General features: G+C 36.6%; 1 protein-coding gene across 2 annotated transcripts in view; it reads right to left on the bottom strand.

Moving 5' to 3' along the window:
• The window catches only part of CLSTN2 (calsyntenin 2), a 167,000-nt gene that overhangs the window by 42,951 nt on the left and 96,988 nt on the right, over positions 1–27,061 (bottom strand). For both annotated transcript variants that reach the window (XM_065748310.1, XM_065748311.1), the window contains 6 exons: positions 25,376–25,571; positions 24,413–24,621; positions 17,965–18,114; positions 11,750–11,935; positions 8,674–8,922; positions 8,251–8,372 (listed from right to left, as the gene is read on the bottom strand). In XM_065748310.1, coding sequence (XP_065604382.1) covers positions 8,251–8,372; positions 8,674–8,922; positions 11,750–11,935; positions 17,965–18,114; positions 24,413–24,621; positions 25,376–25,571 — 1,112 coding nt within the window. The remainder of the gene's footprint in view (positions 1–8,250; positions 8,373–8,673; positions 8,923–11,749; positions 11,936–17,964; positions 18,115–24,412; positions 24,622–25,375; positions 25,572–27,061) is intronic.

Genomic DNA, 27,061 nt, shown 5'->3' with positions numbered 1-27,061 from the left:
TTTCCTATTTACAAAGAATATGTGGCTCCAAAGTAAAACATACTTTTAAGACATGAAATTATGCATACAAAAGGATTTCCATTTTCTACTTCCATACTTTTGAAGTATAAACGGATTTACAATCATTTTGATGTTAAATTTTTCATCTCTGCTTCCTAGCTCTGTTGTGCTCTGCCAGCACTCACAGATCCAAGCACATTTTGAAGACTTAATTTCTAATTGGGGGCACTGAATTCACAAACTGCACAGTTATCCTGATCCTATTTAAAAAGCTGCTGGCATCCTCTTTACTCTTGAAGAGCATATATGGGTTCTGCAGGATGGCCAAGATTTATATTCCCAACAGTAGCTGAAATTGAAAAGAACAGGGTAGATTTACACTGGCAGAGGCATTGGCTTGCATGCCTTGCAGATGTTTAATGCAGCTCTCAGGAACATTTTACTTTCTTCAGCAAATAAGCCCACTATTATTGGAATAGCTCAATATGGCCGACAGACATCAATTCCCCTGAAATCCTGCAGAATTGTTTTTGAAATCTATTTCATAAGACAGTCAATATCCTAAAAAAGCAGAGCTCTTTGTGAAAAGTGAAATTGATCTTTTTTCAAAATCATGTAGATCGCAAGCATTTGTCTTACCTATCAACAGTCATTCCTAAATACATCCCCAGAGCTGTGTAAATAAGAAAACAGTTTTTGATTACGTACAGAAGAGGTACAGTGTGGACTGACAGATCCACAGTAAAGTGAAAGCTCTCCTGCAGTCTTAGGTGTGGAGTTGTTAATATGGTGATTGTCCATAACAAATTTTTACCAACATACATTTCATTAATTATCAGCCATAATAATAAGTATTTTTAAATATTAGACATTAATTGAGGAGTTATATGAGAAGGTTGGAAGAACTGTAAGACAACATTTAAAGTTCATCTCTCAATGCAAAGGTTGTACCAGGTATATCTAACGCAATCTAAATAATAAACAGAAGAAGAAAATAAAATTTAATGTGTGAAGTATAAGAAGAGATTACTAGATCAAGTTCTTCCATTTTAATGCAGATTTCAGTAGCAAAGCTTTCATTTTTGTAAGTTTTGGTATTCTAGTTCAAAACTAAATTGGATTTATGGAAAAAAATACAACAGACTTGAGTTAATTTTAATTTGCATCTGACTATAATGTGATCTATTTCATGTCATTTGGCAAAATTCAACATTATTAATATTATTCTTCTCAAAACCAGCACCTCTTCTCTTGTTCACCTCTACTTTTGCCTGTTGCCTGTCTGCTAAGCACTGCTCCAAAAGAAGAGACTCCATTAACCTCACAGAAATGCATGCCCTATGTTCTCTCTTGAACACAGTCACCAGCCTGGCAGAGTAAACAGACATGCATCCCAAGGCCTAATGTATTTCAGTAATCTTGAACTACTTCAAACTCATACATTATATCTAGCATTCCCAGAGCACAGCATAAAATTCCTATGCTTTTTTTTCTTTCTCCATTCACTGTGTGATAGAAAACTGCAGTAGAAGACAAGGTATTTTGCTTTTGAATAAGAACATTGCTAGATAATGTATATTCACAGTTGCATTGTGACAACACTGCAATGAAGTAGGAGTTTGCAAACTGTAGTCATACACAAAGTGAACAGCTTTTCTAGCCTTAAAGCTTATAATGTGTAATAGCAATTTTCACAATAGATTTAAAAACATGGGTGGTTTAATTACAGCTTTAAATATTGAGATGGCTTTATCATACTGACAGAAAAAGCACCTGAAAGCCTGATTATTCCTATGAATGCAGTATGTCTTTATGCTGTCACATTGTAATTTCAGTGCGTATTATTAAATTAGATCCATAGTTTGTTCACAATTAAATAATTCTATTACAATCAAGTTGGTTGCTAAATTCCATCAAGCAAGCATGTCAGTTCAGTAAGACTTCATGACTACAGTTTGTGTACTGTGCTTATTTTTTAACTATCCAACTGCTCAGTTGCAGTTCTTTATGTAATGGTTCATCAAGTGCTTAAAAGCAGGCATTTCTAGGCTTTTCTACTGCAAAGAAACTATCAAAATGTGGAACATAAGAAATGGAAAACCAATACTTCTTGAAATGAAGACATCCAGAAACCACAGCACCAAAGTAGGAATAAGCAGCTCATGCACACAGATAAATTACTTCTTACTCATCTCCTAACGTGCATTTTGAAGGGTAAAGTTGATACCAACTTTGTGAAGTGCTTCAAACACCTTCCTGAATGCTCCAAAGTCAGCCTGCTTTACTTGAAAGATAAGCCACTCAGCAGCCCCAGTAAAATCACCCAAGTAAAACAGATTTTGCTCATGGGCAACTTCTTCAAAACGGTGGTGCATGTTTCATAAAAACCCTGGTATTGTACAGATACTGTACAATATAAATATTGAAAATAACTTATAAGAAGACAAATATGCTATTCATCATCAATGTAATTCAATACATATCTTAATTAGGAAGCTCTGTACTAGGTTTTCATTAGACTCCAAGAGTTCTCAGAGTACTAAGAAAACTTCCACACTGGGCTGGACTACAGAAATCAGAAATGAACAAATCTAGGTCAATTTATAGAAAATATTTCAAGAATATTTACTTGTCATAAAGTAAGATCTTGCCAGCCACTGTGTTTTCTTTTTCAGTATTTTGTTTTTATGATATTACAATTGCATTAAAATAAATGTATCTCTAAAAGCTCCTATAAACTGGAAACTCAGATAGTATTTTTGTGAATGATTTCATCTTAGTTGCAGAATTAGCATAATTCATTTACCATTTATCTCTTACTGGCTCTATAGGATGTAAGTTTGGTGCTTTGTAATTTTTCTTCTTTAGTCTGATCAAAGCTGCATGTATGTTTTGATCAGTGCAGGTTTGGAAACCAATTTGTAAAGATGTGGTTTAAGAGCTCAAACTCTTCTGAACTTCAAATAAAGATGGACAACAATACTCCACAATAAAAAAGGTTAACTTTCAACAGAGCATCATGTTAAAAAGTATAGGACTGACAAGCCTTGGGTTCTTTACATACAAGTGAAGTACACTGCACAGCAACGGCAAAAGCTTGTGTCTTCCTCTCCCACTTAACCCTCTTGGATACATGACTACGTACTTTCCATCAATTTCATTTGTTTTCATTTTTTCTGAGTCTCAATAAGAACTCTTAAGGCTCTCATAATGTGAATGATCGTCTTCTCACAACTCGATGTGCATAGCTAAACAATTTTGAAAAATCAGCACGAGAACAGTTTTCACTCATAACTGCTGTAACTTAACAGAAACAGCTAATTTAACTGAGACAGGGTACCGATTCATTTTGCCTTCTTACCACAAAGCTATACATTTCTTCAAAAATTGGCTCCTGCTCTATCATGTCCTGTCACGTTATTTTAAAAAGTAAAAGGCAACAAAGTGCTTCACTGAACAATACTGCTTTCTACAGGTAGAAGATCCCATTATATGTGCTCAGTGAATTAAATGCAAGTGCGGCCCTCCCTTGCTCCTTCAACATCTGTGTGCATGCACAGAGACAGAATGCACCATATTCATATTTATCTAAATAACCTACTTTCTCTATTTCCTATTGTGAAAGTAATTGTATGAGGATTTTTCACAATGAAAAAATGCTGCAGGCTGATTTTAGATTATTCGAAGCAATTTATCTAATCTTAAAAGAGGAACAGTGACTGTATCTTATGCTGATTTAGAATGACTCTGGACCATGCAGTGCAATCCCTGTTTTTTAAGGGGATCAATACCAATTTTGCCTGTGGGCTGAAAGGCAATCTTCAGGATGATAACATGGGTATAAAACAGAACATAATCCTCATTGAAAGCAAAAATAAGTTCATTAAAAATGTGGATGCCTGGCTAAGATTCTTTCCCCTGCTCAAATAAGTATTCCCATTCTGACTTGAAGGAAAAAAAAAACTTGGCTTGACCATCCTCCTCAGTATCAGTACAAATAACTGTACACAGAGTGTGAAATACACTGTGAACTGGCCTGTGTAATGTTATGTTTCCCACTGTAACCAAAGGCTTGTATGTCTTGGTTCATTATTCAAACAATTATTTGGATTTAGTCCCATGAAGGCTAGAGAGAACAGTCAGACAGAAGCTGAATTCTCAGCAGTTATCTCCTGTGTGCATGAGGAGGCTGTACAATACAGCTGTTTTCTCAAAACCTGACATCTGTCCATAAGATGAGGATACACACATCAGGAACCCTAAGGATCAATCATCACAGATCTGAATAAGATTTAAAATCACCAAGGTATATTTAATATGCTATTCTTCGATGGCCCAAATTTACATTTGGCTGCCTAAACTGTCCATTTGAAAGCACACCTGTTCCTACTCATTTGAGAAAATTATATATTAGTTTAGATGCCTTTTACTGGCTTTGTTGACAAGACCTCTTGTAATAGGTACTGTGCCATGAATAGAGTCATCTAAGTATGAGAAACTGGGGGGAGGGAAGGGGAATCAATTTCTTCCACTCCACATTCCCTGCAATTTTTCTTATAAATAACAAGGACACTATCAGTTTGAAGTCTGTTAGCACTTATTAGTACTTTCTGTAGACATAGCTCAGTAGTTTAATAGTGAAGGGACAAACACAGGCCACACATGCTCTGTATAATAAGCAAAAAAATTTCTTATCGAAGTCCACTCAGTTTAGTGTAACAATTAAGGCTAGACACCCTTAAAGCCATACTGAAAATAAATCTTTCAGACTACCTTGGCCACCACAACTATTTGGAAGATTGAGACTCTTGCTGTGCATTACAGTTATGGCTGCACTGCATCTCAGAGCTTCAGAGGCACTGCTCAATGTGTAGGTACATAAAACGGTACATGACCTCCTGTATTTGGCCAAGAATGGAGTCTGCAACCAAGCTTTGTGCCATGCTTCTGCACCACAAAAATGTGATCTAAACAATTAGATTTGGAATGGTAATATATGTCACATTCTTGGCCAATGCCAGGAAAGAATGAGTAGTTTTGTGGGCTAGGTAAAGCCCAAAGCAGCTGGTATAATAAATTTTACTACTCTGCTGTAACGATGATAAATGATTTCACTGGTTTATGCTTCACCCTATTCCAAGGTCACAAGATTCCTCTCAGCAAAAACAAGCTATGAATTGTTGTCACAGTCATAAAGTGAGCTCAGCAATGAAGCACGCTGCCACATTTTACTCTGCTCTAGCTGTGCATGGTACCATTGAGCTGTCTTCCACAGTTATGTATGCAACCTGATCTGTAGCACTGCATATCACAGTGCATTGCAGACTGTGAGAAAATGTGTAACAGTTAGCTACAGCATAATTCTCATACTTTTCATCACAAAAAAAAAAAAGAGGAATCAAAGATTTTCAACACACAATGAACAGTTCTGAAGGTGAAATTTCCAAAGATATTTCAGAATATAAATACACAAAAAACAAAACAAAACAAACAAAAATCCACAAACTTTTGAGATTTTTGGAACAGACCAGAGTACTTACTTTTGAAAATCTAGCCCTTGTTTCTTTCCCTTTTGAGATCAAGGAGATTGTACTGAAATGCTAAGCTGCTTTTTGATGAACACTACAAAGGATCCAGTGATTTCTGGACTACACCATGGTAAGTCTATAGATAGAAGATGACGTAAATAATTCTAGGGTTTACATCACAGGGTTTACAAACACTGAGTTCTGTCAGCAAATACTCATTATTCTTCTTAAGACAATGAGAAGGTGTCTGCTAGTGCAGCTATCTTAGGTTTACTGATTTGAGACAATACGTGTAGAATTGCCTGAGGCATTCTTTAAGAAAGAAATAGCATTTATATGTAGCTGTTAGATGCATACATGCTTACTTTGCTTATTGTTTTTGAAACAATGCACCCACAAAGTCATACAGACTGCTGAAATCAGCAGACCATACAGAAGCAGATCCATGAGCTAAGCATCACTGACTGCAAGGAAAGAACAGAATCACTGAATTGCAAGGGTTGCAAGAGATCATGGAGTCCAGCACCCCTTGCTAAAGCAGGTTTCCTGCAGAAGGATGCACAGGTTGGTGTCCTGACAGGTCTTGAATATCTCCATAGAAGACAGCTCCACATTCTCTCTGGGCAACTTGTTCCAGTGTTCTGTCACCATAAAGTTCTGCATGTTTTTATTTGAGCTTCCCATATTCAGGTTTTAGTCTTTTAGGTTCTCACTACACACTGCTGAGCTTGGCCTCATCCACTTGCCTCTAAACTCCATTTAGTATTTATAAATGTGAAAGAGTAAAAATGAAAAGGATATGTAGCCCATCAATAACACCAGTGCAACTCAAATTCCGGTGCAAGTCTAATCACACACAAAAATCTACTTAATCCAAATCACAGACTCACAAAACATTTCAGTTAGAAGGGACCCACAAAGATCATCAGGTCTAACCCCTGACTCTACAAAGGATTGTCCAAACCCAAACCTTATGTCTGAGGGTGGTATCCAAACTCTCCTTGAACTCCAGCAGCTCAGGGCCATGTCCACCGCCCTCCGGAGAAGCACCTTTCCCTATCCCCAGCTGACCCTCCCCTGACACAGCTCCATGCCATTCCCTCAGGACATGTTGCTACACTTGGAGAGCAGAACTCAGCCCTCCCTGCCTGCTCTCTGTGCGAGCTGCAACCTCTCTGAGCCTTCCCCTCAGCCTCCTCTGCTCTGGAATGAACAAACCAAGGATCTTGCCCACCAGACCTTTCACTGTTTTCATCATCCTCCTCTGCATGCTCTCTCATAGTTTTATGTCCTTATGTTGTGGTATCTAAATCAGTACACAGTGCTCAAGGTGTGACCACACAAGGGAAATTCTCAGCTACAAAACACTTTTCTTCAACATAGTCACCACCATTAGCTATGCATTTTCACCAGTGATAAACAAGGCTGCATGGCCATTGTTTGTCTTTCACACTGCTGTCACCACGGCTCACATCCACTGTTAGTCTCCATAAACATTCAGCAAGCATTGACAAATGTTAGTGGAGAAATCTCATGGAGAAATTCAATGCCGCTCCTTTGCTCCATCTGCACTTCCACGTCAGACACCATTTTGTCCAACTGCTCCTCTGCTGCCACGTGTCACATGACAGCAAAATGTAATAGAATACTATTGGGAAGATCTAGCCTCTACTGCTATGCTGCGAACCTCTGCCAACATCACAAAATAGGAGGCATTACTTTTGGAGTAGACCTCATATTTTACATAAACTTTGTAGTACCATTGATGATTTCAGATCTTTACTATACAGCCATTTGAAATCCACCTTCAGCACTCTGAACAGTATTTTCTGAGCTGACATTGGTGACATGAGACTGGTAATGTTAAATATGATATGTGAATGCATCCCTTTCTAGGTACTAAGATTTCAAATCATGTACGGAGAAAACTGTTTCCAAACTGGCTAATGGATATGTAAAGCAAATGCTATGACCATTCCACGGTTTACCACCACATTCTTCTGATAATCAGGACATAGATGGTCCTTTCATAGGCATTTTGAAGGTAAATTAGCAAAGTTACCATTCCTATATCTATATCTTTGATATTACAGTGTGGTCCCAAAGACATGAAAAAATGTGCTTACATAAAATACCAAGGCAATGAGATGTGGTCTTCTTTCATCCAAATGATCCTTATCTTGTTTAAAATTAATAAATATTTCAAAGACAACTCTTATCACTTTAATAATAATTCCCTTACAATATACTCTTCACAAAAATGAGAAATAACAGAGCTCAGCAGATGAAAGTGAAAACCCATAGATAAGACTTAAAACATATTTAAAATCGCTTCCTGCATGTCAGCATACACTGTAGTGAAAAGACTTCTATCACTTCCATTGTGCTGATACAGTAGATTGCTTTTTTAATGATAAATGGAAAACTTTTATGGAACTACATGTAATGCCGTGACTCTAAGATTCTCCACTGACTGGATATAAACCTCCACTTAGTGTTAAATATGACTCAATGAAAGAACTTATTGAAATGAATGACTCAACTTAGCTAACTAATTTATCTCTTTTTCAGTGGAGCCCGTGAAACAATTGGAATTTGCAATGTAACTGAAGTACTCTACTGATTTCCCCAAACAATTACATTAGTATTTGAGTTGTTCTCTACGATTTCTATAGCAGACAGAGGTATGGATGGGTTATGGATAAGAAAAAGTCATAAGTACCTGATCTAGTTTCCAGTGGAACTCCGCAGGGCGGAAGGTGTCAGCCTGATCAAAGTCTTTCCTCAATAGAAACACTAATCGGCAGTTGTGCACGTACAAGGCATAGTGATGTCGGTTCATTTCTGAAAGAGGGTGCAGGAAGATTAGTGATCTGCACTATTGTCAACACTTTTGTTTAGGTAAATGTGTTTCAATGCATCTAAAAGACAAAAATAAAAATCAAAATGGTGTTTTTTCCGGTACTGTGCATCATTGTGGTTCCAATGAAAGCCACATAATATCTTCCTGAACTACGCTGTATTCATTTTATGGAAGCATTATGAACAGGTTAATAAATAAGACCCAAATCAAAATGCAACCTAACTACTGTTAGAGCTGTAAATATGTTATGCCTTTCTCCAAATGTTTTCTCAATAGACTCACCTGTCTTGTCAGAGTTGCAGAGAATAGTCTCTTTCTCAGCCCTTAGTCCTGGGCTGGGTCCGTGTTTCATCCACAGAGAGATGGTGAATTGATCAGTTAAATTCTTTGGGACTATCCCATCTGGGATTTTGGCTCCTTGTTTTCCATCAAATTTAAAAATCATGTCATTGTTATCCATGAGAAGCCCTGCTGTCCAGTTAGTTGTTGCACTGGGAGATGGTAAGAGGTCAATGGCACCTGAGGATGCTCCTGCAAATGGCACATAATTAATAGCAGGATGAGAGACTTATGAAGAAGTTGTAGAGATGAATTTACTATGGGAATGAGGCCTGATTCATATGTTTATATTATTTTCACATCCCAAATGGTCCTGCTACCTTTACTGTCAAATTACATATACATCATCTAGTAAAAACAGAAGATTAATCACGCTGCACAGTGATTACAGAAAATATTAATCACAGAATCACAGAACTGTAGGGGCTGGAAGGGACATTTAAAGATCATTGAGTTCAACCCCCTGCCAAAGCAGTTCCCAGCCCAGGTTGCACAGGTAGGTGTCCAGATGGGTCTTGAACATCTCCAGAGGAGACTCCACCACCTCTCTGTGCAGCTGTGCCAGTGCTCCGTCACTGCACTGTGAAGGAGTTCCCACACACGTTTGTGCAGAACTTCCTATGCTTCAGTTTGTAAACATTTCCTCTCTTTTCTTAGAAACTTCTCATTATTTTCTAGAATTCATAAATGACATTTCTTCAGTTATTTCAGGAAGTCCTAAAAGGCTAAAAAAAAAGTTTTATACCTCCAATGGGAAGGCTTCACATCCTCCCTCCCTGTCTGCACAGAGATAAGTAGTGTATGGGGGTGACGTGTCGCCAAATCCAGTACAGCAGATTCTAATGTAGAACAAGTGTCCTAACATCCAACAGTGAGCAATGGATGCTCAAACTGTTGGTATGAAAATCAGCACATACAGAGTATTCACTGTAAATGAGGTAATAACACTTTAATGCTGGCTTTTGGCAGGTTGTAGTTACATGTGTTCTTATCTAATGATAGATATTGGACTTCACTGCTACTCAGAATTCAGATTAGCCCCTCTCTTGAAAGTAAATCATTGATAACTGGTCCCTAGCTAAATGCATTTATTTGTTAGAATTAACTGGGGGGGAACCCCTGAGTCTTTCGCACATTCCTTTTTATTATTGTTGGATGACAAGGTGAAAAAACACATCCTAAAATGCTTTGAGGCACAATAATAATGGGTCCTTGACTTTAAATGATTTGACTGCAATTTAATCAGTAAAACTGCCCACCTTTACTGTCAAAGTAAGTACACATTACTGAGTTACTGAAAGGCAGAGCTGAATGAACAGTCATAAGAAAAATGAATTTTAATGCATGGTCCTCAGCATCTGAATTCTCTGCTTTTCTAACTGATAAATTAAGAAACGAACAAAGGATTTATAAACTGGATCCTTAATTACAGAGAGAGAATCTTGTTTTTCATATGGAGCAAGTGAATACTTGTCTCTGATCATTCAATTCTGCACTCTTTGTAATCACACAGTACTTCACTAATGGAAAAAAAAAAGCAGGGTTTTCTTCCTCCACTAAGAATTTATTTATCCAACCATAAGATAAAATCAGATCATTTCTGGAAGAAAACTGTTTTCCATAAATAATTTAACCTGCTTTCATAAGATACCCTGTTCTCTCTACACTAAGGATGGCAACAAAGGCCAAATATCAAAATGGAAATCTTTTGCAATGCAATTCTGATGTAAAGTTCACTTTCATTTTAACCTTTTTATTGAAGTCCTATCAGTTTCAATCCTGCCTATCCTCATTTCCTTTACATATTCCTTTTACATTCTATTTTTTCAAGAGCTTCACATCCTATTCCTTCACAGATATGCTAAGCAAAAACTGGAAGTTCAGTAGTAAAGTTAGATACTGTCCACTAGCTCACATGCTGCCTGAAGCTGCTACAATAGCATTGTCAAACCTGTGGAAATGTTTTGACCATTCTGTTTTTTATCTGTTTAGGCTTACATATGGTATAGTCAGACACCGAACTGAAGTTTAACTTTGGGGAAACATCAAGTTTACTCAGTAGAAAAAAAGAAGAACTTGAAATTCCATTTGTTAGTCCTTAAATGTTAGCAGGAAAAATAATGTTCATAGGGAGCTGCTCAGAGTGTTTGTGCCATTTGCAGTACAGTTCTGTAACAAATGTAAAACAATGTTCTTTTTTCTGCCAACATTAAGTTCTTAGAGGCAGCAAAAGTACTTGACTTAAGCTACAATGCATTCATTTTTATTTAAAACACTCACCTCTTAGGAAATCACGTTCAGGGACTGGTCTCATAGCTTTGTTCAGCCTCTCCATTTTAATGTCATGAACGTGATGATGACGCATATAGACAAATAGGCTTTCCCCTGGTTTTTTTGGATCCCCATCAGTTGGACAGAGATATAGTATTTCTTTAAGCAATTTTCAGATTGAAAATATTTTGGATTTTATGTGAATTCTATTACTCTCCCTCATGTTTACCTCTCAGTCTTCACAGGTCTTTCATATTTTTCCTCAAATGATTGCCCATAATGTTCCCTTATTTTTGTTTGCTTTTGCTCTGGCACAGTACTTAGCAGCAAAGAAGAAAGTGGAGTGAGAAAGACTTAAAGACAAGATAGAGATTCAGTTATGGTCTTTCTTTGATGGCCAATTCATATGTGAAATCTCAATATACTGTCACAAAAGCAGTATTAGTACCAAAAGAAAGAATGTGAAAGATGAAGGATGAGGAAATAGGAAAAAATTGAGAAAGGAAGAATAGGAAGTTAGGGAAAAAAACAAACAGGTAAAGCAGGGAAAAGGCGTGGAAAAAGAAAGTGAAAATAATTGGAAGAGAAGAATAGGGCACTAGTTAGTCATCAGTCACTTGATTTTCACTGCTACAAACAAAAACAAACCAGATGAGCTAAATGCATATATTGCATGCTCACAAGTCACAGGGATTTGGCACTTTATCTGTAAGAAAATTGTTACATTGACTGAAAGCCATGGCCATACCACATAGTTTCTGCAGAGATTTTTCTGAGTATGTTTCACGATCACAGCCCTTTCCAATATAATTGGTCTGCAATTCAATTGTTGTATGTATCGATGAAACCGGTCCATCACACGTTTCTAGATGAATACTGGGAAACAAAGGTATGCTGCCAGAACCAGGCTTGTATTCAATACGTTTGTTCCAGTCTGGAAAAACACAACAAAAAAATTGAAGAGAGATTAAAAATGGGAAAGGAATTATGTAATTTTAGACGACATCTTGCTCTCAAATGCCCCTGGGTAAGACAAAAATAATTTCCTTTATTAATGCCCTATAAATTTGGTCACACAAACACAGGCATAACTGCTAATCAGTCACTCTGTGTCTCCAATGCCCACGTCCCTATGATATCCTACAAGCTAGCTCCACTGACATGAAGCTGTTGGCTCCACTGAATTTGGTTATTCATAGTTTTATTATAGGAAGCATTACCTCCAAGGACCTGCAGTACATTCCTACTGGACTGTGTCCAAAAGCTAATATAACACGTCTGTAGTGCTACCTCTTGACATAGGTCACCTGGGTGTGGAATACATACCACTGTTTCTCAACTGCAGCATTTAATTTTTATAATCCAATTAACTGCAACTTGCTTTAGAGAAATCACAAACAAGCATCACTAAGTAAAAGCATGCATTTTGGTTATCTTTCCTGTTCAGCCAACTGTAGCCAACCTATTAAAGAACATGAATGACAATGCCACACTAATACAGAGATGTAAATAGTTAATTATTTTCAAGTCACAAAACTATTCACCTCTGCTACCAGTGTGTACAGCTGTGTATCTGTAAAATTTCCCACCAGAAGTACTCTCGCATACATAGTCAAAGTTTCTCTATTTTTAGTCCTAGGTGAAAGAAGACTTTATAAATGGAAAAAAAAATAATAACAAACAAACTAGGCCTGGGTTGTCAGTGAAAGTAAAAGCTTAAAGCAAACGTACAGAGACATATCTGTAACTGAATTAGTCACTGTAACTTATCTACATGCAAAAGCACATGCAACTGCAGTCATATGAAGAAAGCCTCATATATAATACACAAAACAACATGCCTCAACTCACATGGAAGAGTAACAGTACTCTGTTACTGCTCCATGGGTGTCCCTTGAATTGGAAGAGATGTTTCATTTCCAGAATTACCTTTCTACTTGTTAAAAATAATATTGGACACACTCAAAAGACCAGCACCTTCCTCTCAGAAATGTTGTGACAATTTTTCAATTCCTCTAGAATTGACTCAGACGAAGAATCTTATGTAACCTAAGTCTACAAAGGCTCTGAATTTCAGAACTGGTATTTTAAACTGGATCTTAAACTGTGACTCATGCCCTAATGCCCAGGGTTTTCAAACAGTCTGAAGAAATAATCCCATCTGAAATGGCAGGTTGTGCTTAATTAACTAAACTCAAACAGTATCACTTGTCCTTCGGCATAAGCTGATGTACAGTATTACCACATTATAGTGCAATTTAGGAAGGTAAACACTGATTCCCCAGGTGTGGGGGAATGGGGAAGCCAATGGAAAAAAACTTGATTAAAATCAGCCCCTGTTCAGCCTGGTAGAAGACAGTCTTCATTTGTATTTTATTTTTTTATTCAACATGCTTTACAGAATTCTCCAAAGAGAAGGAAAAAATGGGTTACTCAGGAAAAGCAAAGCTTGTAGTACAAGGGATTAATCTAGTAAGGATCCTTATGAATCTGCCTTGGGACTACTTGCCTTTTCTATTTCCGATCTTGATGTAAAACTGTCTTAATTTACTGTTGCTGATGAAGAAACTGGAAGTAATCTTACTCTGGAAGTCAGTGCAAAAACAGAGTATCCTGAACATAAAACAAGATTACCTTGATAACTAGCATTGAAGAAACATTGCTTTGTGGCTATGATACAAAGTGCCAATTCATATTCAGGAACTTAGTCAGGAAATGTATGCATCAGTACTAAAGAAATGAAACATGGAAAAAGAGCTGATTCCATTAGGTTTACAGTATGCCTATGAACCACCAGTCTGATACAGCCAGCCAAAAAAAAAAAAAAAAAAGCCAGCCAACAACACAACAATCTCGGACAATACTTCACACTGCCTTTTTAGGATAAGGGCACAGTAAAAGAGATGTTTGAAAACACTTATCTGGAACATTCATGTGTATTAGCCTCAAGACATAAGTAGAATTAGCTGAAAAAGCATAGTTCTGTCTTAAAAATGAGATTGAAACAGATCTGACTGCTTTCTCTAAGCAGTCTGGTAGGTAAATGGAAGAACAATGCCCATACAAGTACTGAAAATGAGTATAAACTTACATAACCCGTAAGCCCCACAACTGGAGGTACTCAGCAATTCAATTAATATTCAAATGTCTGAAAAAGATAAGACTGGGTATTCTACTAAAGAGTGTGATTCAATTTAACAGCTCAATGTGAGCATTTCATTATAATTACCCTGGTTTAATGACATATACAAAAAAGTGGCATAAAGTCATAAAGCAATAACTTTCATTTAAAAAAATGGGCAAATATCTTCTACAGCTACAACAACACAAGCATTACATTTCAAGCTCCCAGGTGCGTGCATGGAATGAGAATGGAAATCAATTTATATTTACTGCAGAAGATATTTGGGACTGTAAGTTTTTCAAGTTGTTCCTGAGGACTAGGAATAGTTTTCTGATTCTGTTATGTGAGGTTTCTTTAACTGACCAACCTCTTTCATGCAAAGCCTACTGTAAGTAATATCTATCAAGTATGTGTACTCACAAATGCTCAAAGATTCCTCTGCTGCTAAAAGAGAAGGTCCTGCCCTTCTCTGCACAAAGGAAAGATTACATTTCAGCAGGACAAGCAAGCCGATGTGACCTTTATATGGTCTCTGAATGACTAGCTCACCTGAATAGGAGTGTGTCTTCTGGTGGCAGAAAAGCTTAGGTCACCACCTTAATAAGCTATACATGCCTTAAAAATGGAATACACAATATCTTTGTAATAATGCTTGACAAGAGTAGTACCAATCTATTATGTAAATTAATAGAAGATTTTATTTCCAAAGTATTTTTATGTAAACTCTAAACACAAAAGGCTTTGCTCTGCTAAAATATATTGTGTATAAAATTCAGACGTAATTGGGTAAAGCTTTTCTTTTGTTGTCTTTACTATATATTGATGTCCCCAAGACAGTCAGTGGGGACTACTGGGCTGGGCATTGGTTGGTGTAGCATAACAAATATTATGGATGTAACAACAAGTGCGAAAACCGAAAACCATCCTAAAGCCATCCCTTGGTGATGGCAAACAGCACAAAAGAAGTTGAATAATACAGAACTGTGAACAAATAAACTCTGAGAGTAAATAAATCAACACTGTTACCAACAACAATTAAACACATAACAAGTAATGACAGATAATATGCTATTATATATATATATTATATATGCTATATGCTATTACGGTATTATAAACAGGTTAAACAAATGTGATCTAACTTAGAAGATTTAGATTCTTAATTCACCTATGACCTCATATGTTTAATGAAAATACCGTACAGATATTTGGCTCTGTGTTGCTACAGGTCTGTCCCTCCTGATTTGACTAAGGCTTTGTATAGCTTTATAGTAGTCAATATTAATATGACAGTAAAAGTACTGTAGCAAAAACAATAATTCTGGAAGTGAATCAAAAAGTGCACAGCAAAGCAAAAAGTATACAGTGTCTGCTCTTTGTCCACAAAATTGAGAAACAACAGTAGAGCCCTAGAGGAACAGCTCGAAACACTTAGAATGTGCTGATGACAGTACAGAAATATTTTGTTTAAAAATAAATAGCAAACAAATAGATTTGGAGCTGAAATGATCTATCACTATCACACAGCCTTTCCTGAACTGTAGCCTCCATTGTTACCAGTTAAAAAGTGATCACCTGAGCGATTATCAGCAACTATTTGAAGTTTAACAAGAGCGAGCACCATATCCTGTACCTGGGATAGGGCACTGGGGAAGTAAATACACAGTAAGTATCTTCCATTCCTCATCTCCCTCCAAATTTCTTCTCTACGTAACAGAAATAGTATCAGTAAGCTTTTCTTAGCTGATCTCTTTCTATAAGCAGTTAGTTTTTACAAGTATTGCTTCAAAATGAAAAACACCATCAACTATGTGGCTATCTTCACCTTTAGAAATAAATAGGCTTTTAAAAAACATCTCTGTAAGAGAATGGAAGAAATTTCCGAAAGAATCATGCTGCACCTTGCCTTCAAATTATAATTAATGACTTGATAGTTAAGAACTAATGTCTCATACCTAATTGTTTACTTAAGGATCTTATATCCTGAGAAGACAAATACCATCCACCTGCACCATGTGTCATTCAACCTGGAGAGATGTCAGCAAAATGAAGCAGTCACCTTGCTGACAGACAGAAAGATACAGTTCCACAGGCAAGGAATAAGCTAGAGCAAAAAATATCTGAACTATCTGATATTTTTGCCTTGCCTATAATAAAGACCCATCATAAAACTTTATCAGACTGGAATAAAGACAGATTGCACTTGTGCTAATTTACCATAGAACTACCAAGTCCAAATTCATGCAAAATGAATACTAGAAAAACTTGTCCCTCCTTAGTAGAGACACTTTAGTCAAACTGCTTTACAGTCTATCACACAGTGATTTTATATGGTTCTTTTTTTTTTTTTTTAATAATAAGTTGCTTCATGCTGACAACTTGGCAGCCTGTCATAGCTGTTTGTTTAATATACAGCTTTGCATCTAGGAGAAAAAGAAAAAAAATTGTATGCCTAAAATAAACGTTTAATTCATGCTTTCCATTACAATTGCAAACCTCACGTAACTGAAGATAAACCAAAGCATCAGTAAATAAAAGAACTATTTTATTTAAGGTTGTATCTATATGCACCTGATGCAACCACCAATGACCACCTGTACTATATTTGATACTTGATCTTTTATACAGCTATGATAATAGTTGGCAATATAAACATATCAATACTGGGATCTCTATGCAAAAATTATTCAGTCACTAAAATGCCCAAACAGAAATGAAAAATCAGCAACTCGCTCTTTCCAATAGAAATTCCAAGCCAAAATGTGTGAGTGCATCAGTGATTAGCAATGACTCTATGAAACTGAAACAAAACATTTCTGAACTATAGAGACTGTATTAATTTTATAGCAAAAATAATGTTATCATGAAAAGTAGACATACTTATTAGACTTATACATTTACAAAAATGCTTTATGAATTAACTGAGGGGGCGGAGGCATCCCCCCAAAAAAATAATATATATATGGTTCTGTTTTAAATGAAAACTGTGAAAATGGAATTATGACATTTCAGACTTATGTCATTGTGAAGTCTGCTAGACCAGAGGTGGCCTCATTTTACAAATTAAACACTTTCCTCTTAAGTGTCAGTTCTACAAATTCACCTGCAAGTGTAATAGTGAAAATTATTATTTCCTTCTGAATTATTCTCTTTAGAAATTACAATTTTGAAGGTCAGATTAGTCCTGAATGAAGTCTGCGTAACGTAGTTGTATCAAGTTGATTTTTCCTTAATTCAGCCTTCTTTCTCATCCTAATTCCTTCTAATCTGCATCTTCCCATTTCATCACTAGCTGTGCTTTCCCTCATTTTAGATGATAGACTGCAGCTTCTTACAACCAATTTTAGAAAATAAATTCCTACTGAACTCTCTCTGACAGTAATTAAGATAAACTTTGCCTTTCATACCCACTGCAGGTTGAACAAACCTTGGGTCATACATCTGTGAATGCATATAAAAGCCAACTCCAAAAAGAAAGAGAAGCCAGAATCATTTTTCAACCTTTCAGTATATTTAGACAGACTTTGAAAATAGCTTGTTAGAAGAGAACTTAATCTCGTTTTCCGTTTTTTAATTTTCCTAATGTGTGTCGCTTTGTTGGTTTTTTTTAACTACAGAAACACTGTTAAGAACTAGGGGATTAGTAACAGGCTTGGGATGAAGTAAGCATAGTAACAGCACTGCAATAAGCAACATGGTTTCTCCTTACTCCCTGTGCGTGTTAGCCTCAGGGGCACAAGGCTGGCTAGATGAGAAACAAATGGCAAAGGAAAGAAAGTACCAAAAATAAAATTATTTTTTTATAATAGAAACATTCCATACAAGCTATTAAAGCTTACCTTGCCAGCCTGGTTTGCACACTGGTTTGACATTAACTTGTACTAAGACATCTTCTCTCGCATGTTTTTGTCCACAGTCAAAAGCTGTTACCATTATCTCATACTGATGCTGTTTATCATAGTTCAGCTTCTCAGTGTTTCTGATGTTACCTATAGATGCCATAGAAGACAACATTCAGCAATTTTTGATTAAGCATACATGGATTATAGCATTCAGGGTACATTTAAACAAAACCAAAGCTCTTTGGAATGCACAGGACATCCACAGGCAGGACAGTCAGAAGGAATGGGCAGTACTTTATTACTTTGCTGGATGAAGAGAATTTATTAGGCAACTTGCAACAGTCTTTACTAATGCTAAGGACACATATGGGCACATCTGCATTAGAAATCATCTGTTCAGCATTTTCTGAAGACTATTTTAAGAGTATTCGTTAAATGTGAAGTATGCGTAGATGCAACCTTATTTTCCACATCTTCCCAAAACATGTTGCTTTAATGTGTCAGCTGCACTTGTACTTTTGAGATCTAATGCTGAATGTAACTCCAGCCCAAGTATTATTTCCCCTTAAAATTACTGTCTTTTAAGTGAAAGATATTTAACCCCTTTCCTTGGGTATTAAAAGTAAGGTGCAGAATCATCTACATAAGAAATCTCTGCAGTATTTGACATGACAGAATTGAGCTACCGCCTGGAAAACAAAACTCAGCAATAACAGAAATTACCTGCTGAACCTGACATGCATATAAAAATGACAAATCACCTGTTTCAGGATCAAAGAAATAACTTTCACAAAAAAATGTCACTCTCAGAGTACTTCCTGCAGGACTGGTTGATGACCATATAACCAAGTGATCATAATTCTGCCCATTTCCACTGAAATGTTCCCATTGTTCAAACCAAAACTTGAGACTGTATAGTCTATTTCAAATGTTTGTACTGGGTTGTTATATCACTTCTTTGAATGAGAGCGCTTACCCTGGATCAACACTCCATATAAATGTTTAAGTACAGGTGTGCAAAACTGTTCAGGCCAGATTTGGAATGAGGAGCATCCAAAGCTTCAATTTTAGACATATTTAGAGTATTGTGGTCTGATTTCCATAGGTGCTGATCAAAGTATGTCACTGACACTACTTTTGTTTTCTGAACGAACTGAGAGGGCGGAGAAAGCAGACAAATGAACCTTCCTAAGGAAGTCTTAGAGCATCCAATAGTAAAGACTTCTAACAAGTGTCTCTCTGATGCACATTTCTCATCTTTGCAGAGCCTAAAACTTTTCAGACTACTACTATAAAGCCTTTTAAAAGCTTTTCAGGTCAAGTCTGGAAGAAGACTATTGTTGCAATTACCACTGTCTCATGTTTCAAAATGTGTGGCTTAAAACTGCCCTCACTTGTGCAGTTATAAGGCTGAACCCCTATTTTGTGTTGATTCTCTGCCTTTACTTCCCTCTTTCTGAACAGGGTACAGAGGGGGAATGATTCTTCTCACAATTTTCTGTGAAGAATTTTCTCAAAGGAGACACAGAAGGAAGAAAGGAGAAGAAGGAAGACACGCTGAAGGACAGAATGGAAAAAGTTTTGTGTACAGCAGCTTCATCCATTCCCTTTCACAGGCATCTAGCTAGGCATTCTTACAAACACCATTCTTCTACCTCTCACAGATGCAACTGTAGGAATGATATCAACTTCATTATTTATGAGTCGGTAATTACCAAAACAACAAACTCTAATCTACCCATTTTACACTGTTGAGTTTCTTCTTGATCATACCTGTCTGAGGATTTGGTAAAATCCTGCCACCGTGTACACAATTATTCATTTAGTATCTGCTAAGTTTTTCTTTCCCATTTATACTCTTACATAAATGTTTATGCTATCCTACTTGGTTCTCCTAGGTATTATTTTAGTCCAAAATCATCAGAGATCATTCAAGGAATCCAAGTTGGCTAAATCAACAGCTAGATTTTGCTTGGCATATTATCTGTCTGCTAAGATTTGTAAATCATATATCATATTTGCATTTCATTAAATCTCTCTTCCAAGATTTGTACTTCATTATTGTCTTTTAAGATTTGGACTAAAAAGATTGTGACTATTAGCTGTTCTGGAAGGTCTTTTGGATGTCCTGCATATATTACTGAGCGATTCACTGATATCCTCATCATTCAGTTTTTCTGAAGCTTTACAGTACTTGGTTATTTTACAATTCAGGATTAAGAGTAGACACAGATGGTAAGCACTATAAATACTAAGTACGATAGCACTGTAAATAAAGACTAACATTTTAGTGATAGTTTGAGAATTTCTGTTTGCATCTCATCCATGAAAAAAAGGTCATCAATAAAAAAGGAAATTTCAATGGGAAAATAAAGTACTTCTCTACACAATTCACAATTAATTTTCTTCAATCTTTCTAAACATTGGCCTTTTTCCTGGAAATACCCAGAGCTATAACAGATTTGAAAACCAAACAGAAAGCTGATAAGTGACAACAGATATATGAATATTCCTGTGTGAGGGCACACACATTTGCACTTCTGTTTCTTCACTGTCAGTTTTGGGTATAGTTTGAAACAGAGTTCACTGTTCTATGGGTGCCTTTCATCCTATTTTAGAGTAAAGATCTTATTCACAAAAGCAGTAGAAAGAGTCAACTACTCTACTATTGCAATTCCCTTTCAAATTTCATGCTATATACAGTGAGTATGAACTTTAATTTCCTAATCTCTACATGACACCAGAGCTAGCAGTGGTGCACAAATACCTTCCAACTTCAGACTGTTCACAGGAGCAAAAGCTCAATATTCCTGGAAGCAAAGAACCACCAGAAGCTGTATTTGACTGTATGTCAATTGGAGGACTAGTATGGCTTCTTTTCAGAAACGTGTACTTTACTAAGGTAATGGAAAGAGAGCATGATTTAATAAATAAATAAATAAAAACTACATGCAAACACTTAACTATAAAGCTTCAATTTTTTAACAATATCAGCATTGTATAGGTTCTGACACAGACTTCAGTGCTGTAATGGTGACTTTGCGAGGTTCTGCCCAAGTCTGTTTTCTAAGATAAGTGACTTGACAAAACCTGTACTGATTGAACAGATAATCCAGTAACTCATCTTCATACTGAGCAATCTGAACATGTGTTTTTAAGTGCTTCCCAGGGATTGTGCAAGTATCATTATACCATTTTACAGAGAAGGAAAGTGGGTAACAGATACCAAACATCTTCTCCAAGGTCAGAGAGCAGGTCAGAGTCATAACAGAATTAGTGCCTAAATCTGAATTCTTGAACCATCTGACTGTGCTTCTTGTCAAGGCCAAAAAATGCATAAGAAAATCATTGTGCTGAAAGTATAAATAGAACTAGGCATTATGATTTAATTATTCTATTACTTGAAAAAAAAAAAAAAGCCTGAGCAATATTGATATGATGACTGAGTTTCTCTGATAAGATGACTAGACTCAACTGCACGTGCAAGTGTCGTAAATATTCCATAACTTGTTTCCTAGTTCTTTGCACAGCAAAGCACAGACTTTTCTCTTTGCCATTATATGGTTGTATTTGACTGTATTTTTTCAGCTAAGAGTTCATTATCTTCTAAATTAGGCTCCATAAACAAAAAAAATCAATTTTAGGGAGTAATAGACTTGAAATAATTTTCATTAGAAAGAAATTAAATGCACATAGTGAAAGTTGCCAAATGTAAACTGGAGCTTTATTTTACTTTTCTTTAGGTGTACAACACACTAAGGTCTACACTGAATGCTGCTTCCTGTGCTAGTGCTGGGTGTTTATCAGTTTGTGCCTCACATGATTTGGTGATGTGCACTGCACAGCTGCAGTCTGAAGGGTTCTCCCCTTCTGTAAATATTCTGCAATGTGTAACATAATTTTTCAAGATAGCAAAACATTCCCTGAACTGATATAGATACAAGAAATAAATTTTGCCTAAAAAGGGAGTGATCTGCCAAAAGGTAAAAGCTGGTGGCAAAGCGTGTTCATCTTTCTCAAGTCTGTTAATGATTACTGCCACAGGTTGGTGGTCCAAAATACCACCTCAGCAATATGAACTGATAATTGCATGTTTTTCATTACAAACCCTTTAGTTTTGGAGCCTTCTGCAGTTTTTAGGTTTGATTTAAAGCATTTGATTGAATCCACATACTGGCAAGTGAAATACTACACCTGTATTTCTGAAAAGAGGAAAAAAACCCATAGACACAATGATGTGACTTTCACTAGAATGGAGACCCTAGATTTGCTTTTTCACAATGGGCAAAAAACTATGAACAAAATCCTAATTAGCACAGCATTAACAGACACAGTCCCAAACATCTCATACCTCTATTTTAATATATCCCACAGGTAACAAAAATGGGAACAATGCCAAAGAATTTGCATCAGAGAAAGCTTATATCTGCTGGCAAAGAGAGAGAATCTGAGCAGTGAAATCTATTGGAACTAAGCAACATATTTCTGTCACAAAATAAAAGTGCAACCGTCTATTATCTCTCTTGTCCCAGTGGGCTTAAGCAATTACCATTATCTCAAAAAACTGCAAATTAGACGGCAATTACTGTTGATTGTGGCAGCAGTATTCCTTTAGTGAACAAATAGATCAAAAAGTTATTAACTGAATTCATGACCAAAAAGCTGCATGTATTATAACCTAACACCAATTATTTTTGTTCTTTAAAGTCGTTTTTAAGTCAATTTCTGGTTGTCTTTTCTGGAAAGCGGGTCACAAGCACATGGGGACAAATATGTAACCAAAGACACTTGACATTATGTGCTTTTGATCATGCCTCTGACATAAAAGGAGCCGTGATCACCCAAGAGCCGGCTGCACTGTGCGAGATGACCTGAAAAGGCATAAGCAATTGGAATGTCTGCTCCATACAGTGCTCATTTCTGTCTGTTATTTAGCCATGATATGCCACAAGCCTGTTCATGAAGTCACCTAAACAGCTAAACGGACATACTCATGATTACATCTTTTATAAAGTATACAGAATGCTTGCCTCCAAATGACAGTATTATAACAAGTGGTCTTTTTCCACCAACACCATTTACACTGCACTGATGCTAACAGGTTATATTATCTTTTGATGCTCAGCTGCACACTATGCAAGAGCTGTGCAAATAAAGATGGATCATTTTTGAATTAAGGAAAGGTTTTTTTGTTTGTTTTCCTATAAAACATCCAAACATGAAAACAACTGCTTAGAGAAAACTCAGCTCCATGCATGCTTCCAATTTCCAAACTGGCAAAAAAATCAGATTCCATTTCCAAAAAGTATTCAATTTCCACATACAACATGAATTAAATCATTCTATTAGAAAATATAAATCAGAACACTGCTGGGTATACAAATAGGGTGTTTGTTTTGGGAAACATGTTCTGTAAGCACAGGAATTTATATTTTCAATTTCTTCACAGTGGTGCACGTGGGAATACTGATAACTAAGGACAGCAACATGAAGGACTTTTCCTTCAGTACTTCAGTATGCTGCACACTTAGCAGAACTTCCCATGGGTCCATCATGGGTCTCTGCCCCAGGTACAGAGAAAACAGCACTCCTCTTTACAAAGTGATGCCAATATGGCACTGCTGAAGCACTTTAAATACAGAGTTACTATTTTGTATTGTCTAAAGCTAGCAGAGAATGGGAGGGGAGAATCCTTAGTACATTTTTAATGCAGCCCAGACACTTCTCCGAAACTCAGGGACAAAGTCTGTGCTTTTCCCTGGTAAGAACTTGACTGAAAGAAGTGAGAAGCTGACAGGTAGAGATGCCAATGTCAGGAAGTGCCCATATGTAAAACTTAATATGGTTTATTAGTTTTTGAGATGAACATTTAGTATTACCTTAGAAAACCAAGTAAAATATGAACCCACCAAAAATATTACTACTTTTCCAAAGCATATCTTATTATATACTGCAGAATGAGAGACCAACTTCAGGAAGCACCACAAATGAGTAGAACTGTAGACTACTAAACACACATAGTACAGTCTTCATTCCACATTTAGACCCTGTTCCTGAGCGTTCAGAAGACTGGGACTAGCTATAAACCTGCAAATAAATTAAGTAGGGCTACATGCAGGGCTACATTATGAAATACAATCTCTTGCATGGGAAACTAGATTGGAGACAACTAAGAGAACAGACTGGCAGAGAATGATCTTGCACATCTATAAAACTATTCCTTCATTTCCATGAAACATATTATTGTGGCACTTTCTGACCACATCAAAATAGCATGCAATCTTCCAACGTTACAATTTCTTCCTTCTCAGAGATAAGAACAGGACTAATATCTTGAGTTGAAACTCAAAGGGCTGGATTATCAGCTGGTATCAACTGACAACTATATTGTCTGCAAAAATTACCACTAACCAAAAATTACAGTTAGATCCTCCTCCATACTCACCATTTCTGTCGATAGCAAAAGGAACATCTGTTGTGACAATTTCATAATTGCAGATCTGGCTATACTGCGGGGAACAGTCCTCATCTATGGCTTCTACCTGCAGTATGCTGTCATAGATCTTTCCCTCTGTCACGGTGGCCTTATACATACTCTCCTTGAAAGCTGGTGAAAACTCATTAACATCCTTTACTTGGATATGGACAACTGCCCTAAAATAGGTAAGAAAAGCAATCAAAGAGAAAATGGTTTAAAATGACTTCAAGTAAGATGACGTTATCAGCAGTTTGCTTTCTTAATGGAACAGGACTGAAAGAAATACCTAGAAAAACACGTCAACATCTGCTAAAATGAGATATTACTGAATTTCTGTACTTAGTTTGCCCAGCTTAACAGCTTAAGTTTCTTTAGGTAAAAGCAGTGTGCCAAAGGTATCAGGGAAAGGAATTCAAAGTGCTCCCTGTTAAAATTGTGCTGCCTCTTAACGTGGATCCCAGCAGAAAGTCAGTGATATCATACAAGTGCAAAATGGGTCAGTAAATGAAAAAAATAAAATAAAAAAGGAATGTTAAATACTTATTACCTACAAATTTTCAATTTATGGCACTCTTCAATATAAAGTATTGCATCCTCTGCTGATTATAATTATATGATGACTTAATGAGCTACAGTATTTATAACTTGCCTTCTAAAGGAAAGAACTGTATCAGTATTTAAAACTGAAATGCTTTGTAGCATTTCAAGAGAAAAGGACTCATTTAAGACCAGGCTGGATGGGGCTGTGAGCACAACCTGGTCTAGACAGAGGTGTCTCTACCTGCAGCAGGGGGTTTGGAACTAGATGATCTTAAAGGACCCTTGCAACTCAAATCATTCTATGACTCTATAAAAAGGGTCCCTTCAATATCATTTGTACCACAGAGTAAAAGCAAGACGAAGCAAAAAGTAAATCTCGTTTTCACCTACTTGTGAGATTTCTTCCAGTTTATTCCACTTGGTCCCGATCCACAGTCGTAGGCTTGAATGATGAACGTGTATTCTTTCTGCAGCTCACAATCAATAGGACTTTTTGCTTGAAGACGACCTTCTCCAGATGTCTTGTTTAGCACAACAGCTTCAAAGGGCATTTCTTGTCCATGGATTTTAAAAGCACATATCTCACCTGTCAGGAATAGGATAAATATAATGCAAATATTACTGTAATATAAATATAATACAAAACAATTGTAATCTAATGCATCATAGTACCACTGGAGATGTTAGCACTGATTCATATTTCATGTGCTGTTATGGATGGTGTAATAATGACTCAAGTAGCAGATTATCATGTATCTACAAGGAATGGTGGGCACACATTTGTGGAGAGTGATGGGGTGAGAACAGCTCTGGTCATGTCCTTTTCTCTTCTTCTGTCACTACAGAATGGTTTCTTAACACTCTAGACTGTTCCTTAGATATGGTACCAGGCTAAATTTAAGCTAAGTTAAGTAGAATATGCTTAGTTGAAAGAAAATAGCTGAAAGAAAACAAGAGAGAATATTTTAGAGGTGATCTTTTCTAACTGCTGCCACTGCCTCCTGCAGACACTTGAGCTAGCAGGTGGTAGCAGATGTTCAGATTCTTGCAGTTTAGCTCCCAACAGTGGAAAAACTAATGATGCAGAACATAAGCACATTCAAAATATATCTTGCTTTATTTACACACATATATCATCTTTATCATCTTTTGGACAGAAGTAGTCAAAGGAACACAGACAAGTGTCCCTTTTGGACGCTGCAGTCACCCACCCACATTCACAAACCCATACATGAATGCCTTCTCGTCAGCAATTCACTGGGCAGAAAAGATGCACAGCTTCTCTCAGAGGAATACTACGTGACAAAATAGATGAGAGAGCAAGGACTAAAAAATTGATTTGGACACAGAAAAAAACATTACCAAAAACAAAAACAAAAACCAACTAGATAATACAGAACTCAAAGGGGAAAAAGAACAACAGTTTCCAGTGATTTTTTTCTTTTTTTCTTTTTAACCTTCGTAGTGACACAAAGATATGAAATTTTGTACTCATTTTTAGCCACTCCAAAATCCAAATTTAAAACTGAAACATATATACAAAGACCAATTTAGTTCAAATATTTTTATGACACATTAAGCACATGCTCTTTTATGAGCAAGTCAGCCTCAAGACACACATTATGGATTCAGAGCTGTATCCCAGTCACATAATCTATTTCCATTTATTTCCAATTTACACTTGCCGCCTTTTGGCAATCTGCTTGCCAATCATATCTGAATCAACTGCCAAATTCTAAATTAACTTTGAGTCTATGACCTCTAATTCAAGTGTTAACTGACCTCTCTCTTTTTGTGCTAGAATATACTGTTTATCTAGAAGAGGCTAGCCAGTGACTTTATAGAAATGACAGAGTTCATAATTCCTATTATGCATGGGAATGAAAAAAATGTAACTAGTAACACAGTAAATATTTACTTGGACATTTGCTCACTCCAGCCCCTCATTCAAATGGCACGAAAGGGCTGTGTGGTATTTCAAGATGGATGAAGGATGTGCTCTCTTCAGGGCTCTCTTTAGTTCATGCTCAGTGAGCCTGAATACTAGGGCTGCAGAAGAAGGAAGGGATTTTGTCT

This window comes from Cyrtonyx montezumae, unplaced genomic scaffold (genome assembly GCF_038088225.1).
Source record: "Cyrtonyx montezumae isolate F1298 unplaced genomic scaffold, pur_monq_1.0 scaffold_5, whole genome shotgun sequence".
Classification (NCBI taxonomy): Eukaryota; Metazoa; Chordata; class Aves; order Galliformes; family Odontophoridae; genus Cyrtonyx; species Cyrtonyx montezumae.
Note: the sequence above shows the minus strand (reverse complement) of the source record. Positions and strands in the feature narration are given on the sequence as shown.